Source organism: Mobula birostris, chromosome 25 (assembly GCF_030028105.1).
Source record: "Mobula birostris isolate sMobBir1 chromosome 25, sMobBir1.hap1, whole genome shotgun sequence".
Classification (NCBI taxonomy): Eukaryota; Metazoa; Chordata; class Chondrichthyes; order Myliobatiformes; family Myliobatidae; genus Mobula; species Mobula birostris.
Genome location: NC_092394.1, coordinates 42074291 through 42092286, shown reverse-complemented (window position 1 = coordinate 42092286; position 17996 = coordinate 42074291). Strand labels below are relative to the sequence as shown.

At 40.9% G+C, this 17996-nt stretch overlaps 1 protein-coding gene across 2 annotated transcripts in view; it reads right to left on the bottom strand.

Moving 5' to 3' along the window:
* Positions 1-17996, bottom strand: part of tmem132e (transmembrane protein 132E) — a 601125-nt gene that overhangs the window by 408994 nt on the left and 174135 nt on the right. For both annotated transcript variants that reach the window (XM_072243258.1, XM_072243259.1), the window contains exon 2: positions 1835-2732. In XM_072243258.1, the coding sequence (XP_072099359.1) occupies positions 1835-2732 (898 nt within the window). The remainder of the gene's footprint in view (positions 1-1834; positions 2733-17996) is intronic.

Genomic DNA, 17996 nt, shown 5'->3' with positions numbered 1-17996 from the left:
CACCTTCCTCACTTCTCGCATAAACTCCAGCCACTGCTGCTCTGCCGTCCTTCCCGCCAGTGTCCCTTTCCAGTCAACTTTGGCCAGTTCCTCTCTCATGCCACTGTAATTTCCTTTACTCCACTGAAATACCGACACATCAGATTTCGGCTTCTCTTTTTCAAATTTCACAGTGAACTCAATCATGTTACGATTACTGCCTCCTAAGGGTTCCTTCACCTCAATCGCTCTAATCACCTCCGGTTCATTACACGATACCCAATCCAGTACAGCCGATATCCTAGTGGGCTCAACAACAAGCTGTTCTAAAAAGCCATCTCGCAGACATTCTACAAATTCTCTCTCGAGATCCAGTGCTGACTTGATTTTCCCAATCACCTCGCATGTTAAAATCCCCCACAATTATCATAACACTGCCCTTCTGACAAGCTTTTTCTATTTCCTGTTGTAATTTGTATTCCACATCACTGCAGCTGTTTGGAGGCCTGTATATAACTGCCATCAGGGTCCTTTTACCCCTGCGATTTCTCAGCTCAACCCATAAAGATTCTGCACCTATGTCACCTCTTTCTAACGATTTAATATCATTTCTTATCAATAAAGCCACGCCACCCCCTCTGCCTACCTTCCTATCCTTCCGATACACCGTGTATCCTTAGACATTCAGCTCCCAAAGACATGCATCCTTTAGCCACATCTCAGTGATGGCCACAATATCATACCTGCCAATCTGTAGCTGTACGACAAGGTCATCCACCTTATTCCTTATGCTGCGTGCATTTAAGTATAACACCTTAAGACCAGTATTTAGTACTGCAACTTTATTGCACTGCAACTCATCCCAATGGCTACAAATTTGCCCCATCACCTACCTGTCTTTCCTGACATCCTTACTGTTCACTATCTTAGATTTATTTCTGTTTTCCCCTTCCTCCGCTCTATCATTCCAGTTCCCATCCCCCTGCCAAATTAGTTTAAACCCTCCCTAACAGCTCTATTAAATGTCACATTTAATCACGAACGTGATAAATGAATCTGACTTTTTGGTGAAAAGAAATTCAGTGAAAACATTTTTTCTTACACAGCATGTGGCATTTGGAATGATGATGGCGCACTAGTTCTGCATCATCTACGACTTACATTAACTACAGCATATCTATATTTTTATGTTCACTGCTATGTTAATTGTTGATTATATGTACAGAAACTCATAAAATCTCTGTTCTTCTGTAGATACTCTTAACAAGAGAATTACAAGGTATACACTCATTATACTGAGCCAATAGGCTGGTCCTGGACTTATTTCCTGGCATAATTTACATATTACTATTTAATTATTTATGGTAATTTCCCTCAGGATCAATAAAGTATGACTATGACTATTTCACCAGAAGGCAGTGATGTCATATATCAGAAACTCATCTCGCTGTAAGATGCATAATCCACAGTATCCTCTAAAAATGTCAAACAATGCTTACCCTTGGACATGCATTCCTTTTTTTAAAAAAATGTAATGAAAATACATTATTCCTTCTTTCATAGAAAGGTTAGCATCTTTCGTCAACTGTTGAATAAAAGTACAAGTGCCATTGCTAAATGAAGGTATAATTACGATAGGAAACAAATTGGCACATAACAACAGTAATGATACTGCAAATTTAACTTTGGCTAGAAAACTAGAGGAAAGTAATCTTTACATTTTGATGTAATGAGTACAGCTTCAGGAAACTCAAATGATTTACATACATCTGTAATGATTAGCAAACAGTTTTTAAATCTTCCTGCAAGTTTGTTTAATTGTCTCTTAAAATAAGAAAAAGCATACATTACATACCTCAATGTGAATTGCTCCACTGTTGAATTTGGTGTTAGAAAAACAGAAATACTAAGGATCTCCCCAGGTTTGAATGGTCTTTCTGGTAAGCGAATAAATATATTGCCATCAAGCCTATGCTCCTGAATTAACTGATCTTGAAGAGGTTGGTACAAATTGATGCTGCCTATACGAAGCAGAGGCTGTTGGTTAGAACCATCCTTTCTAATACTGTTTCCTTTACGAGAATTTACATCACTGCATTCCCCATTTTCATCTGGAGGATGCAAGGTGTAGTAGAGTTCAACTTGAAGATTTTCGCTGACAATATCCAAATTATCCACAGATTTCTTTCTTCCCAGATCTGAGATAGGAGAACTAAACCAGGCAAGAGGCAAATCAATTTGAACTAGGCACATGGCTAGGATTCCTCTTAGCCTGCAGGAGCTCTTAATATCCCGCATATCTTGAAAAACATGAAGTCTAACACAGGGCAATTTATCCACAACATCAAAATCATCCCAATCTCGACCTGCTACGTAGAACAAAACCTGGACAAGTGGTTGGTTAAAGGGAACTCTCTGCTGGATAATAAAGGCTCTCACTTTCCAGTTCATAGTGAATCGGTTTGGTACTTCCAAGGTACTGGTGGGCTGAAGTACATCTTTTGGGAGCGTCCGATCCATGGAGAAAGGTCCTAATGTTGCATTCACCAATGGTAGTTCCTTTGTTTGAAATACAACAAAGTGTTCCAGGCGTTGTACTGTGCTGGTAATGTTCCATTGTGGATTTGGTTTCACTTTATTTAGGAAAAAGGCCAGCTGTACATTTGAGAGTTCATAATTCACAGGAAGATAAGTTGAGGATATATGGAAGCTCTTCAATCTTTCTGAACTTGTAGGCAACACTTTGCTGTTAACTGCGAAAAAAAAGAGAGAAAACTGATTATCAAAGCAATGTTCAATGTTAAATACTTTTCATTAGTACAACCTCATATGTTACAACTGCATGGAACTGGCACATCAATTAGCTTAAACTCATAAAAAGATAAAACATACGGACACAACATGCAACTTGGTAAGTTTCCTAGATTATTGAGTAAAATCTGTTCCGACTAAATAAACATAAAGTCATCTGGTAAGATAGAGCATTTTTTAAATTCAAAATTCTGAGATAAAAAGTGAAACTCACAGACCTTACCGTAAAGAACTACTTAAACTTCTGGTTTAAGATGGTGTTACTGAAGACATGCAACAGTTTACTGGTAGTTCAAAAGCAAAGGAATTCTATTAAAACAATTATTAATAACAGTTTTTTGAAGTAAAAAATTATCAGTGTAAGCAATGAAGAAGTGAGTGAAGCAAAGCAAATTCGCGTGTTGTGCCCTGCTGGTGCGCTGCAAAATCGACAGACTTGGGAGTTGGAGACTTGCTAGTTGGAGTAAATGATTTGGAGGGGAGAAGACAGGGCAGAGGAGTTCCAATACCCAACCAATTAACCCAGATACGAGGGTGGATCGCTCTAAATGCTGCTATTGTTGCTCACTTCTACTGCTTATATGATTTATTTTGCGTTTTTTTCCTCTTCTCCATGAGCACAGGAGGGGGGTGGGGGGGGGGGAGGCAGGTTGGTCTTATATTTTTTAAATTGGTTTCTTTTGGGTTCCCTGCTTTGCAACTGCCTGTAAGCTTAACAAATCTCAAGTTTGTATAATTTATACATTCTTTGATAAAAATGCACTTTGAAACTTCAAAACATCAGATTTCTGAAATCTTAGAGCAGAATTTAGTTCAGCATTTCCACTAATGTACTTCCAAAATTATTTAACCTTTACTCAAGAAACTGTAGCACAAACACCAATACCAAATGAATTGGCTTACTAGTCTCAATTTCATTTTCTGTTAATAAACTGCAAATGCTGTCAGTTCTCTATAGCCAGTTTGACAGCTTCAGTAGAATAATGATCTAACTCAGGACTGGTCCAAACAGTAAAAGAGTTCAGAAGAGGGTAGTGGGATAGAGAATGCAATCTGGAAGAAATAGATGTTGTCACATGTGGAATCAGATGGTATGCATATGGAATTTGGTCTGAACTTTGGACAATTCATTGGTACCTTAGAACCGTGGACACTTAAATACAATGTAAAGATACTTTGTATGATGTATTTCTGGCACAGGTTACACCTCACATTGTCCAGCATGTTGGATACTTAGGTTTCTGCTTTGGCAGTACAGCTTTTTAAGTCTATTAATTTCCATCCTGTATACAACAACTAAATGCTGAACAACAGATGTTATTAAAATCTTGAAGAAGTCTGATTACTTCTGTTCATATGGTATAAATGGTACATTTATAGGAGCATTCAAGCTCTACATAAAAAAATATAAAAACAAATGATCATGTATCTACAGGAGCTAGCCACGTCATACATGTCAAGCAGATCCCCGCATAATGATAAGAACTTGCTCAACAAAATGAGGTGTTAATTTATCAAATCTGAAAAACAGGACTACGTGTATTTTAAATGACAAAAAAGCACACAATAGACAGACCTAATTTATTTCACACCTAATACATCAAATTGAAACTCTAACGTTTGACTACCAAATTAAATATAGGCTCCTGATCAAGAAAGCGCCAGTGACTAATGATTTCTCGGGCAACATCTTCCAGGTAGCAAAGCTGTCCAGTTATTTCACTTTTTCTACACCTTCTGCTTGCTCTTTTTGTCTTGTTTGTGTTTGGAACTTGATCGAGGATCCAGCACTATGCTGTGCCCAGAAAGCTGCCTCGTGGAGATTAGAGAAAGGGGGGCGGAAAAGGACTGAGAACACAAGCTGACTCATGGAAAAAAACAGAGACGAGGCACGGGGTCATGAACAACTCCATCTCAAAGTGGCAAGGAAGATTGAAGCATCAAGGTGAATGCAGAAGGGATCAGTGATGGCTCCTGACGAAGACAGGCACCAGCCAGATGGGCACATTCAGTTCCGGATGGGCAGCATTTCAGATCTGGGTCAGCAGTCACTTTTTACAGATGGACTAAGTTTTTGCCGCTGCTCTCCTTGTATACAGATGAAAATATGTTTCTGATATTCTGAGATTTATGTGATTATTGGACTGTATATTAATTTCTCTCAGTTTTTCGATGTTTTCTTTCTCATGAACAATTGGCAGGTGGGTGATCCGTTAATTTTTTGTGTGTGGAGGGGTTGGACATTTGGCGTGACTTGCTGATCTTTTCTGCGAGTGAGGGGGATGGGGATTTTTAATTGTCACTTTTTTTTCTGCAGGTGAGATGGTTGGGGACTGTTGTCGCTTTTTTTCTACAGGTGAGATGGTTGGGGATTGTTATTGTTGCTGTTTTTTTCTGTGGGTGAGATGGTTGGGAATTGTTATTTTCGCTGTTTTTTGCTTCGGGGAGGGGGGATTTTGGGGTCTGGGAGATTTGTTTCTTTACTTTTTCATGATCGGGTGGGGGAGTTGAAGTCTTTTCTTTCATCAACAACCATGATCTTTCTATATTTTATGGATATCTGAAGTAGACAAACATCAGAGTTGGATTGTACATGCGTACTTTGACAATAAAATGAACCTTTGAACCTCTGGTCGCAAATGATGGTGGACACTTGACAGAAAGGTGTTCCAAGAATATCCCATTCTCAAGGTTGGTGGGGCCACGAATGAAAATGCTATAAAGAAAGCTCAGCATAAGCAACCATGGTCGGTATGGAGTGCCAAATAGATAATCCAGTTTTGCTTCCTTTTGAGATTACCAGTTTCACAAAAGCAAGTCTTCAGCTAATTCAATTCGCTCCAAGTGATATTAAGAAATGACTGGCAGCATTGTATTTCCAAAAGGCTAGGGACCATGCAACATCCCAGCTATATACTGAAGACCTTTAAAACTAAGTGTGACACTAGCCAGGCTGTTTCAGTACAATCAGCATCAAACAAATGATGTAGAAAATTGGCTAGGTGTGGCAGCTCACAAAAGGCAGGAAAATCCAATCTATCTAATTACATCTCTAATCTGTTCTCAGTCATCAGTAAACAACCAGCCTCTGAATGTGAACAAAACAAAAGAGACGGTTGTTGACTTCAGGAGGACATGGAGCAACCACTCTCCGCTGAACATCAATGACTCCCCCGTAGAGATCTTTAAGAGCACCAAATTTCTTGGTGTTCACCTGGCGGAGAAACTCACCTGGTCCCTTAACACCAGCTCCACAGCAAAGAAAGCACAGCAGCATCTCTACTTTCTGCAAAGGCTGAGAAAAGTCCATCTCCCACCCCACCATCCTCACCATATTCTACAGAGGTTATATTGAGAGCATCCTGAGCAGCTGCATCACTGCCTAGTTCGGAAATTGCACCATCTCAGATCGCAAGACCCTGTAGCGGATAGTGAGGTCAGCTGAGAAGATCATCGGGGTCTCTCTTCCTGCCATTACAGACACTTACACCACACACTGCATCCGTAAAGCAAACAACATTATGAAGGACCCCACGCACCACTTATACAAACTCTTCTCCCTCCTGCCATCTGGCAAAAGGCACCGAAGCTTTTGGGCTCTCACGACCAGACAATGTGACAGTTTCTTCTCCCAAGCCAACAGACTCCTCAATACCCAGAGCCTGGACTGACACCAACCTACTGCCCTCTACTGTGCCTATTGTCTTGTTTGTTATTTATTGTAATGCCTGCACTGTTGTGTGCACTTTATGCAGTCCTGGGTAGGGCTGTAGTCTAGTGTGGTTTTTGTGTTGTTTTACATAGTTCAGTGTAGTTTTTGTATTGTTTCATGTAGTACCATGGTCCTGAAAAACGTTGTCTCGTTTTTACTGTGTACTGTATCAGCGGTTATGGTCGAAATTACAATAAAAAGTGACTTAACTTGACTTGAAAGTGACGAGTTATAAAGCAGTATTTACACAGTAGTGATCTGTTCATCAATGTCCAGTTTTGGTTTAGCCAGGACCACTCCAGCTCTTATCAAAATTTTAGTCCAAACATAGAAAAAACAAATGAAGTCACACTTTACCCAAAGCAAAACGACTGGAGGTGTTGAAGATCAACCACCACAATCCCAGGATATTACTGTAAGACTTCCTCATGGCAGTGTCCCAGGTGCAAACATTTTCACCTGCTTTTTTAATGGCCTTTCTTCCATGCTGTTGAAGGGTGGATATTTACTGATGGTTGCACAACACACAACTCCTCAGCAAAAGAATAAACAATGCCTGCATGCAGCTAGACCTAAACATTATTCAGTCATAGGCTCACCTGTAACAGATAAAATCAGAACCACAAAAGTGTCGGCAGTGACCATTTCCAACTGAAAGCGTCTAACAATCCAACTTTGACATTCAATGCAATTACTATAACGAAGGCCTCTACCACCAGTATCCTGAGTTTCACCATTGGCAATAAATTGATAGCATTAAATAGTCTAGATACAAAAAGTAAAGCATAGGCTAGATAACATTCTGTGAATCACTCATTGACAGCCCAAAGCACAAGTAAGAAGTGTGATGGAATTCTTTCCATTTGTCTGAATGAGTGCAGTTTCAACAGCTCTCAAGAAGCATTCTGTACCATGAAGAGACCATGGATATTAGATCATCACATACAGCTTTTCTGCCAATTTGCACAATGCTGTTTTGGCAAATACATCATTGGTGTTTCATCATTGCAATTCTAAACTGAAACTACCTACCGAACAATTTTGGGGAGTATCTTTGACAAATGGATAGCTGTAGTTCGAAGAAAGCAATTCACAAGTACCTTTCTCAACGGCAACTAGAAATAAGCAATCGATGCTGACTTTACCTATGACACCCAGATCCACAACAATGAAATAAAAACTAGGAAAAGTTTTGTTTCCCTGTAAATAGTCAGATGTTAAACCAAGGTTGGAGATAATATTGTGGCCACAACTTGTACACAAGGATCAAGTCAAGTCACTTTTATTGTCATTTTAACCATAACTGCTGGTACAGCACACAGTAAAAATAAAACAACGTTCCTCTAGGTCCCTGGTGCTACATGAAATAACACAAAACTACACTAAATTACCTGAAACAACACAAAACTACATTAGACTTCAGACCTACACGGGACTACATAAAGTGCACAAGACAGTACAATAATTAATAAACAAGACAATAGGCACAGTAAAGGACAAATTGCAATAACAAATGATGTAAACGTAAACAATATTTTAGCAGGGATTGAGAAAGAAATAAGTAAAAATTGCAAAGGGAGTGGAGTGGTGTTCAGTTGAGTGTGAGTGTGTGTGTGTATGTGTGTGTGTGAGAGAGAGAGAGTGTGTGTGTAGGTTGGTGTCAGACTAGACACTGGGAATTCAGGAGCCTAATGGCTTGGGGGAAGAAACTGTTACACAGTCTGGTCGTGAGAGCCCCAATGCTTCGGTACCTTTTGCCAGATGGCAGGAGGGAGAAGAGTTTGTATGAGGGATGCGTGTGTCTGACATTGGAGAGGGTTCAGAGAAGATTTACAAGAATGATTACAGGAATGAAAGGGTTTCTGTATCAGGAACATCTGGCAGCTCTTGGACTGTATTCCCTGGAGTTCAGAAGAATGAAGGGGGATCTCATAGAAACATTCTGAATGTTAAAAGGCCTGAACAGATAAGATATGGCAAAATTATTTCCCATGGTAGGGGAGTCTAGGACAAGAGGGCATGATTTCAGGATTAAAGGACATCCATTTAGAACAGAGATGCAGAGAAATTACTTTAGTTAGAGAGTGGTAAATCTGTAGAATTTGTTGCCATGAGCAGCTGTGGAGACCAAGTCGTTGGGTGTATTTAAGGCAGAGGTAGATATGTTCTGGATTAGCCAGGGCATCAAAAGGTATGGGGAGAAGGCAGGGGAGTGGGGATGACAGGAAGAATTGGATCAGTCCACAATTGAATAGTGGAGCAGACTCGATGGGCCGAATGGCCTACTTCTGCTCCTGTATCTTATGGTCTTATTCACACTAGGACTGGGATTGAATCTGTCAAAATTGACAATCCCATAGCTAGATTTTGGTTTGATCAATTAATACCTTACCACCCAGCCCATGCTCTTTTCTCACTGTTGCCATCAGGTTGAAGATACAGGTGCCTCAGACCTCACACCACAACCATCAGGCTCTTGAACAAAAGGGATAACTACATTCTGTTATATTGATATATTCATGGGTGTTATCTTGTTATTTCATGCTCAATATTTATTGCTATTTATTTCTATCTGCATTTGCACAGTTTGTGCACAGTTTACAATTCCTGATGTTTATAGTTTAGTTACTGTTCTATAGATTTGCTAAGTATGCCTGCAGAAAAAGAATCTCAGGGTTGTACATGGTGACATACATGTACTCTGATAATAGATTTTTCTTTGAACTTTGAATAGCAGAAGAGCACTAGTTATCTCTTGGTCATGTTGCTTTCCTAGCAATAAGAGCAAATGCATAACAAAGATAGATCAAAACCTGTGGTGGGATGCACCATTTCAGCCATGTAACATTCTCATACTTTAATTCATTGTCAATTGATTTGAGTGAATCACTTGTTTACAAAAGTCAGGTTAATAACAGCACGATGATTCTAAATTATTTGAATAAATTTTATCAAGTTTTTCTATACGATCTAGTTAAGACAACTGCTATGCTAACTGGTAAACACAAGAGATTCTGCAGATGTAGAAATCCAGAGCAACACACACGAAATGCTGAAGGAACTCAGCAAGCCAGGCAGCATCTATGGAAATGAATAAACAGTCAATGATTTGGTCCCATCATAGAGCCTTCCTGCCCACTGCAGTGCAGTTTCCATACCATGCAATGATGCAGCTTGTTAGGATCTTCCTTACTGCATGTCATTACAATTATGTGAGTATAGATGCACATAGTCCTACTCTCTTCTGCCTCCTCAGAAAATAGAGGCACAGGTGAGTTCTCCTGATTGTGTAGAATGTGTTCTGGGACCATGAGAAGTTTTGCAAAATGTGCACTCCCAAGAGTTTGAAACTGTTTGCTGTTTCCACTATTGTGCCACCAATGTAAAGAGCTATGAGTGGTGCGAGTTCTCCTGAAGCTGATAACCATCACCTTTGTCTTGTTGACATTGAGGAAGAGGTTATTTGCCTATCACCAGGCCTCGAGTTCTTCCATCTCCTACCTGTAGACCATGGTTTCTCAACCGGGGCTCCATGGAACTCTAGGTTTCCACAAGAGTTTGCTAGTCCACGCGAGATCGTGATTCTAAGCATTTTTGAATTTCGTCTGACATGTGATGCTAGCACTCGCAGTGATGGGTGGTGACCAAACAGCCCCATTAGCAATCTCAATCGAGATCTCTCAGCCCAGGATGGCAGTGATCAATAGGACCATGTTTATTTGGTTGGGGCCATTCTCAGTTAGTGAGTGCTGAATTGCACGGAGGAGTGGACAGTAGGATGATGAGGAGCATAAAGTGCATTTTCCAGGCACTGAATGGACTCACCCAACTTGGAGGGAGGGGGTGAAAGAGGGGAGAAAGATGGGGGAGAGAGGAGGTAGAGAAGGGAAGAAGGAGGGGGAGAGGGGGAGAGATGGAGAGAAGGGGGAAGAAAGGGGCAGAGAGGGAGAGAAAGGGGAGTGTTGGGGGTAGAGAGAGGGGGAGAGGAGAGGGGGAGGAGGCAGGGGAGGGGGAGGGGGAGAGATGGAGGGGGAGAGAGAGGGAGGGGGAGAGAGGGAGGGGGAGAGAGGGAGGGGGAGAGAGGGAGGGGGAGAGAGGGAGGGGGAGAGAGGGAGGGGGAGAGAGGGAGGGGGAGAGAGGGGTGAATCATGAAGATTATGAGGTCACATGTAGACTCTATCCACAAACTGTCACTCTGGAATAGCATATTCAGCTCTGCATTTGCAATGTGTTAGTCATGTAATAAGGGATAATAAAAGCAATAATCAATAGGTAAGATTTTTGTTAATCCAGCTGCTTCACCCTGAACGTTTTGGTTTCTGGCTTAATTAAAACAATTCATAAAATGATTTATAAATACAGGGAGAGAGGAGACATGGTTGCACGACGACCAATGTCAGCAACTAACTATCCCAGGATATGATAATGATACATGAGTAACAGTAAAGAATGACGACTGAAAATTATCAGCTAATTATTATGGGTGCAAAAAATAGGTGACAAGGAACAGAAAACCTTCTGGTTAGTGTTGAAAGGATCTCCATATTTACTAAAACAACAGGAATTCTGCAGATGCTGGAAATTCAAGCAACACACATCAAAGTTGCTGGTGAACGCAGCAGGCCAAGCAGCATCTGTAGGAAGAGGTGCAGTCGACGTTTCAGGCCGAGACCATATTTACTACATTGTCAGAATTAAAAGTTAAAGAATATTTCATAATTCACTATAATGGTTATTCTCTTCAGAAATTGAGTAAAGCAAAAGATATCAATTTCTTACTAACTAAAATGTTGACAATAGGAAACCTTCATTATTTTGTTACAAGTGCTAATGGTGGTGGTAGTGCTGGCTCGAAGGGCTGAATGGCCTACTCCTGCACCTATTGTCTATTGTCTAAGTACCAAGCCTATATATCCAAGGAGATTTTAGAAACTGGTGATTATATATATACAAATAAGAAGAGTAACAAAATGCAAAAAAAAGCATAAACTAGCATGAACAATAAAAGCTGTGCATTTCTAAATGTATATGTAAAGACTTAAAGTTAAACAGGGTCTCCTAGAAACACAAAAACTATTGTCAGGAATATAGCAATGCTTGAGACATTCAACAAAAACTGTGTGCACCTTTCACAAAAGAGGAATAACAATATGAAAAATAGAATGGAAGGAGTGTGCTAATTATTAGTTTGGAAAGTATTTGGGACTATTAACATGACGAAGAGCTACCAAATCCCCTGGATCTAAGTGTCTATATCTTAGGACTATTAGGTAGTTGATGCAAAGATTCTGCTCATCTCAGTGGCAAAATTCCACTGATTCTGATGTCATTAATGGATTCAATTTAGATGGCGATAAACTTTTTTACCTATAGAGGGCAAGTGCAGCATCTGATAATGTTTAGCTGCTATCACATTCAGGATTCGGAATTATAGGTTTTGGACTTAAATAGAATCACTGAAAATTGGATTTGCACGGAAGTTTAATTTTCAAGATATCAAATGCCATCGATCTTTATACGAATGCACAGCTTACTTTTACTCATTGTTCTTTTTTGATGTTAATATAATCATAGCAATGCTTTACATTTCAGTCCAGAATAACCAAGAAAATCTATATATCCTAGCACTGAGCAGTAGGGTTTAATTTTAATTGTAGACTTTACACTGCCCACACATCTATTGATTTCCTCTTCTCCAGGTATTCCCAAAATGAGCACTTTGAAATCCGTCCTACAATTGCAATTTCCTCACTCAATTGGAGTACATTTGTTGTTTATAAATTAAGTGCATAACTAACAATCTTCTGACTGCCTTGTGAATTCTGCACTCAATATTCTCTCCACATCTTTGAGCTTTCCATTATAGCTAATCTTGTTTACTGACTTTCCACATCTTCACATTAAGCTTAGTTTTTCAGCACCCATGGTCTTGCTACCTGCTGTTGCCAAGTTATCCTGGACTTTGATTTTATCATGACATCTATTCAAGTCAAATAAAAATCTCCTTTGTAGTTACAGAGATTCAATTACTACATTCCACCTAAAAATTATAGAAATTTTTTAACATTTTGTTGAAATTGTCAATACTGAAATACAAAATAAAATTGTCAAGCATTCATGTGTTTACACCAGCATCATAACATCTAATATTCCCTCATAAATGCTGTACATATTCTTATACTGTAAGAATAATGCACTGTACTATTGACTACTGTAATGCATTCTTTCCAGGACTGCCTAAGAAAGATATATATCGGCTGAAACTTGTTCAAAATTCAGCAGCAAGAAACTTAACCCCCAAAAAATCTGAGCATATTTCATCAAGTTTGGCATCATTACACTGTCCACCTGTGTCCTTCAGGATCAATTTTAAAATATTCTTAGTTGTATATAAGGCTCTGAATGATCTAGCTCTTCTATCTAGTTTAGAGTGTCTATCCCCTTACATCCATAATCATAATCTTAGATCCACGAATACTGGTTTGTTTCACATTCCTGGAGCCAAGCATACAAGAACTGGTTATGCAGCCTTTTGCTGTTATGCACCAAACATCTTGAATACACTATCATCTGAGATATGCCAGGCTAATACTGTGGAACACTTCAAAACACTTCTAAAGACCTACTTTTTAAATTTGGTGTACTTAAATGATTACTTAATGCCTGTTGGGTGTTGATTTCATTTATATAATTTGGTATATTTTATTGCATTTTATTCTATATAATGACTGTGTTCACTTATGATTTCTAATTTTGTCTTGCGTTTTTATGACCATATTAATTTATCTTTACAATCTATGTAAAGCACTTTGAGTCTGCATTTAAATGTACAGAAGGTGGTATATAAATAAAGAATTTTGGATTTCCAGCATCTACAGAATTTCTCGTGTCCACACAGTTATTAATATTATTGGAGATAAAAGTAAATACATGCCACAATCATTTAAAAAAATGATATGCAAGGAAATAGTCATCATATGAGTTTAGCACTGACAGATTCATTTGAATAGCTGCAATCAAGGGTTCAAATTATTGTCCTAGTTATGATTATTAATGTCAGTATATTCCTTTACGTTCCAATGCAAGTGTAAAATTCTTCTACTTCATCCAATTGTAAACAAACTGAATCCTCCTTTCAATGTTACAAAATATATCCAATAATCTACCTACAAATAAGCCAAGAGCTTCTATTACCAGTTAGGTTATACTCTGGGAATGCCTGTGTAATAGCATTCAAATGAACTAAAAGATGTCATTATTAGACAAGTGACAAGGCAGCGAAGAAGGTCAAGGTACATTTATCTTCATCAATGAAGATACTGAGAACAAGAGTTGGGACATCATGTTACAACTGTACAGGATACTGATGAGACCACACGGAATACTTTGAGTACTTTATACTTTATTGTCGCCAAACAATTGGTACTGGAATGTACAATCATCACAGTGATATTTGATTCTGTGCTTCCCACTCCCTGGGTTATAAATATTAAATATTAAAAATATTAAAATAGTTAAAATTAGTAAATATTAAAAATGTAAATTATAAATCATGAATAGAAAATAGAAAAATGGGAAGTAAGGTAGTGCAAAAAAAACGCCGAGAGGCAGGTCCGGATATTTGGTGGGTACGGCCCAGATTCGGGTCAGGATCCGTTCAGCAGTCTTATCACAGTTGGAAAGAAGCTGTTCCCAAATCTGGCCATACAAGTCTTCAAGCTCCTGAGCCTTCTCCTGGAGGGAAGAGGGACAAAAAATGTGTTGACTGGGTGGGTCGTGTCCTTGATTATCCTGGCAGCACTGCTCCGACAGCGTGTGGTGTAAAGTGAGTCCACGGACAGAAGATTGGTTTGTGTGATGTGCTGCACTGTGTTCACGATCTTCTGCAGCTTCTTTCGGTCTTGGACAGGACAACTTCCATACCAGGTTGTCATGCGTCCTAGAAGAATGCTTTCTACAGTGCATCTATAAAAAATTAGTGAGGGTTTCAGGGTACAGGCCAAATTTCTTTGGTTTTCTCAGGAAGTAAAGGCGCTGGTGGGCCTTCTTGGCAGTGAACTCTGCTTGGCTGGACGAAGTCAGGTCATTTGTGATATTGACCCCAAGAAACTTAAAACTTTTGACCTGTTCCACTTGCGCACCACCGATGTAAAGTGGGTCGTGCAGTCCACTACTCCTTCTGAAGTCAACAACCAATTCCTTCGTCTTGCTGACATTGAGGGATAGGTTATTGTCTTCGCACCATGCCACCAGGTTCTTAATTTCCTCTCTGTTCTCAAACTCATCATTACCCGAGATACGGCCTACAATTGTTGTGTCATCAGCAAACGTATATTGAGTTTGATGGAAACTTGGCTATGCAATCATGGGTGTACAGTGAGTACAGCAGGAGGCTGAGTACACAGTCTTGTGGGACACCGGTGCTCAGAGTGATTGTAGAGGAGAGCTTGTCCCCTATTTTTACAGCCTGGGTCCAGTCTGTGAGGAAGTTGAAGATCCAGCTGCAGATCTGAGTGCTAAGGCCCAGGTTCCGGAGCTTAGGAATCAGTTTATTTGGAATGCTGGTATTAAAGGCAGAGCTGTAGTCAATGAAAAGGAGCCTTACGTATGCGTCTTTTTCTCCAGATGTTCTACGGAGGAACGTAGGGCCAGAGAGATGGCATCTGCCGTTGACCTGTTGCTCTGGTAGGCGAATTGCAAAGCGTCGAGGTTGACCGGTAGGCTGTGGTTGATGTGTGCCATAACCAATCTCTCGAAGCACTTCATAGCAATTGACATCAGAGCCACAGGTCGATAGTCATTCAGGCATGCCACCTTGCTCTTCTTCGGCACTGGGATTATCGTTGCCTTCTTAAAACACGAGGGGAACTTAGACTGAAGCAAGGAGCAGTTGAAGATGTCAGCAAACACACCAGCTAGCTCGCTTGCAGAGGCCCGGAGAACCCGTCCCGAGACGCCATCTGGGCCTGTCGCCTTCCTTGGATTTATCTTCAGGAAGGCCCTTCTAACGTCCTCCTCAGTGACGATGAATCTTGATGCCACCAGGTCCGGTTCATCTGGAGGGAACGGGACGCTCCTCTTCTGTTTGAATCTTGCGTAGAATACATTAAGTTTGTCAGGAAGAGGCACGCCACAGTTATTGATATTCCCAGCCTTTTCTTTGCGCCCAGTGATCTCATTTAGACCCTGCCATAGTCTACTGGCATTCCTTTGGTTAGCCTGGGCATCCAACTTGGCTCGATATTGCCTCTTGGCGCCCTTAATGGGTTTCCGGAATTCACGCCTGGGTTCTGTGTAGCGACTGGTATTCCCAGAACTAAAAGCCGCAGCTCTAGCCTTTAAAAGGGACTTGACCTCATAATTCATCCAAGGTTTCTGGTTAGGGAATACCCGGATCGTCTCGCGAGACACACAGTCCTCTGTGCATTTCCAGATAAAGTCCGTAGCAGCTGAGGCATACTCATCGAGGTTAGCTGCCGAGTCCTTGAATACTAACCAGTCCACCGATTCAAAGCAGTCACGGAGGACCTCATCCGTTTCCTCCATCCAACACGACACTACTTTTGACACCATGGCCTCCCGTTAAAGTTTCTGTTTGTAAGCCAGGAGGAGGAGTACGGCCTGATGGTCCGATTTTCCGAAGTGAGGTCGTGGGACAGAACGGTAGGCATCCTTGACTGCTCTGTAGCAGTGGTCAAGTATATTCGGGCCTCTAGTGGGGCAGGAGACATGTTAGTATAACTTTGGCAGTGCCTTTCTGAGGTTGGCCTGGTTGAAGTCCCCGGCTGTAATGAGCAAAGCCTCCGGATACCTGGTCTCAAGTTCACTGATGTTGGCATACAGTATGTTCAGAGCACACTCCACATCCACCTGGGGGGGAATGTAGACTGCCGTCAGTATGACCGAAGTGAATTCCCATGGCAGATAGTAGGGACGACACTTCACCAACAGGTGTTGCAGGTTCCGGCTGCAAGAGCTTGTCAGTACTACTGTGTCCGAGCACCACCCAGTGTTGATCAGTAGGCAGACACCACCTCCTCTCATCTTGCCCGAAGACGCTGTGTGGTCCATCCGATGGATCGAAAATTCCTCCAGTCGGATGGCACAGTCAGGGGTGGCAGGGGAGAGCCAGGTCTCGGTAAAACAGAATACACAGCAGTTCTGCATCTCCCTGCAGTAGGTGAGTCTCCCTTTAAGATCATCCACCTTGTTCTCAATGGCTTGCACATTAGCTAGTAGGATGGTGGGCATAGGGACCCTGAAGCCCCTCAGCTTCAATCTGACCAGCAGCCCAGCTCTTTTCCCACGCTTCCTCGGTAAATAGTGCATCTTTCCAGGTTTCCATCGATGCAGTGTGCTGTTGTCAGCTCTTTGAGGTAGGTGGACGGGTCCCACGGGAATCGATCGGAGGGTTGCGTCATCGTGCGCTCCAGGTGGGGCAAATTAACAGGGGAGGCTCCGCTGCCACTTCCAGCTGCCGGGGGCCTGGGCTGTCGATTGGATCGGGCCCCGAAGCCGACACTTAATCCTGGATGGCCGGGCTCCTTGCTAAAACAAGTCCTTAAGCTGAGCCATGGTTGCAGAGGCCTCCGCTCCAGTCGAGCCTCGGGCTCGATTTCCAAGGTCGTTGAGCTACAGGAAGGATATTATTAAGCTGGAAAGGGTGCAGAAAAGTTTCACAAGTATGGTACTGGCACCAGAGGGCTTACGTTAAAAAAGAGAGACTAGGTTCACTGGACTTTTGTTTCCATGGAGAAGAGGTCGCTGAAGGGTAACTATATAAAGGTATATAAAATTTTGAGAGACATAGGACGAATGGTCATAGCCATTTTCCTACAGTAGAGAAATCTAAGACTAAAGGCATACATTTAAACTGGAAGAAGAAAAATTAAAATGAGATATGAGGGCAACTTTTTAAAAAAAGAGGCCATTGGTTATGTTGAACAAGTTACCTGAGGAAGTGGTAGAGACAGGTACAATTGCAATGTTTAATTAGAATCAGAATCAAAATCAAAATCAGGTTTAATATCATTGACATATGTGGTGAAATTTGTTGTTTTGCAGCAGCAGACCATGCAATACATAAAATACTGTATACTAATAATCACAATACCAAATGTTTTATATACATTATACACTGTGTGTGTGTGTGTGTGTGTGTGTGTGTGTGTGTGTGTGTGTGTGTGTGTGTATATCGTGTCTATAAAAAGTATCTACCCACCTTTGGAAGTTGTCATGTTTTATTGCTTCACAACATTGAATCACAGTGGATCTAATTTGGCTTGAGTCTGCTCAACAGAAAAACACTCTTTTGTGTCTGAAAACAGATCACTACAAACTGATCTAAATTAGCTACAAATATAAAACAAAAAATAATTGATTGCATAAGTATTCACTCCCTTTAATATGACATACCAAATCAACACTGGTGCAGCTAGTTGGTTTTAGAAGTCACACAATTAACTAAATGAAGACCTGTTTTTGGAGATCTGTG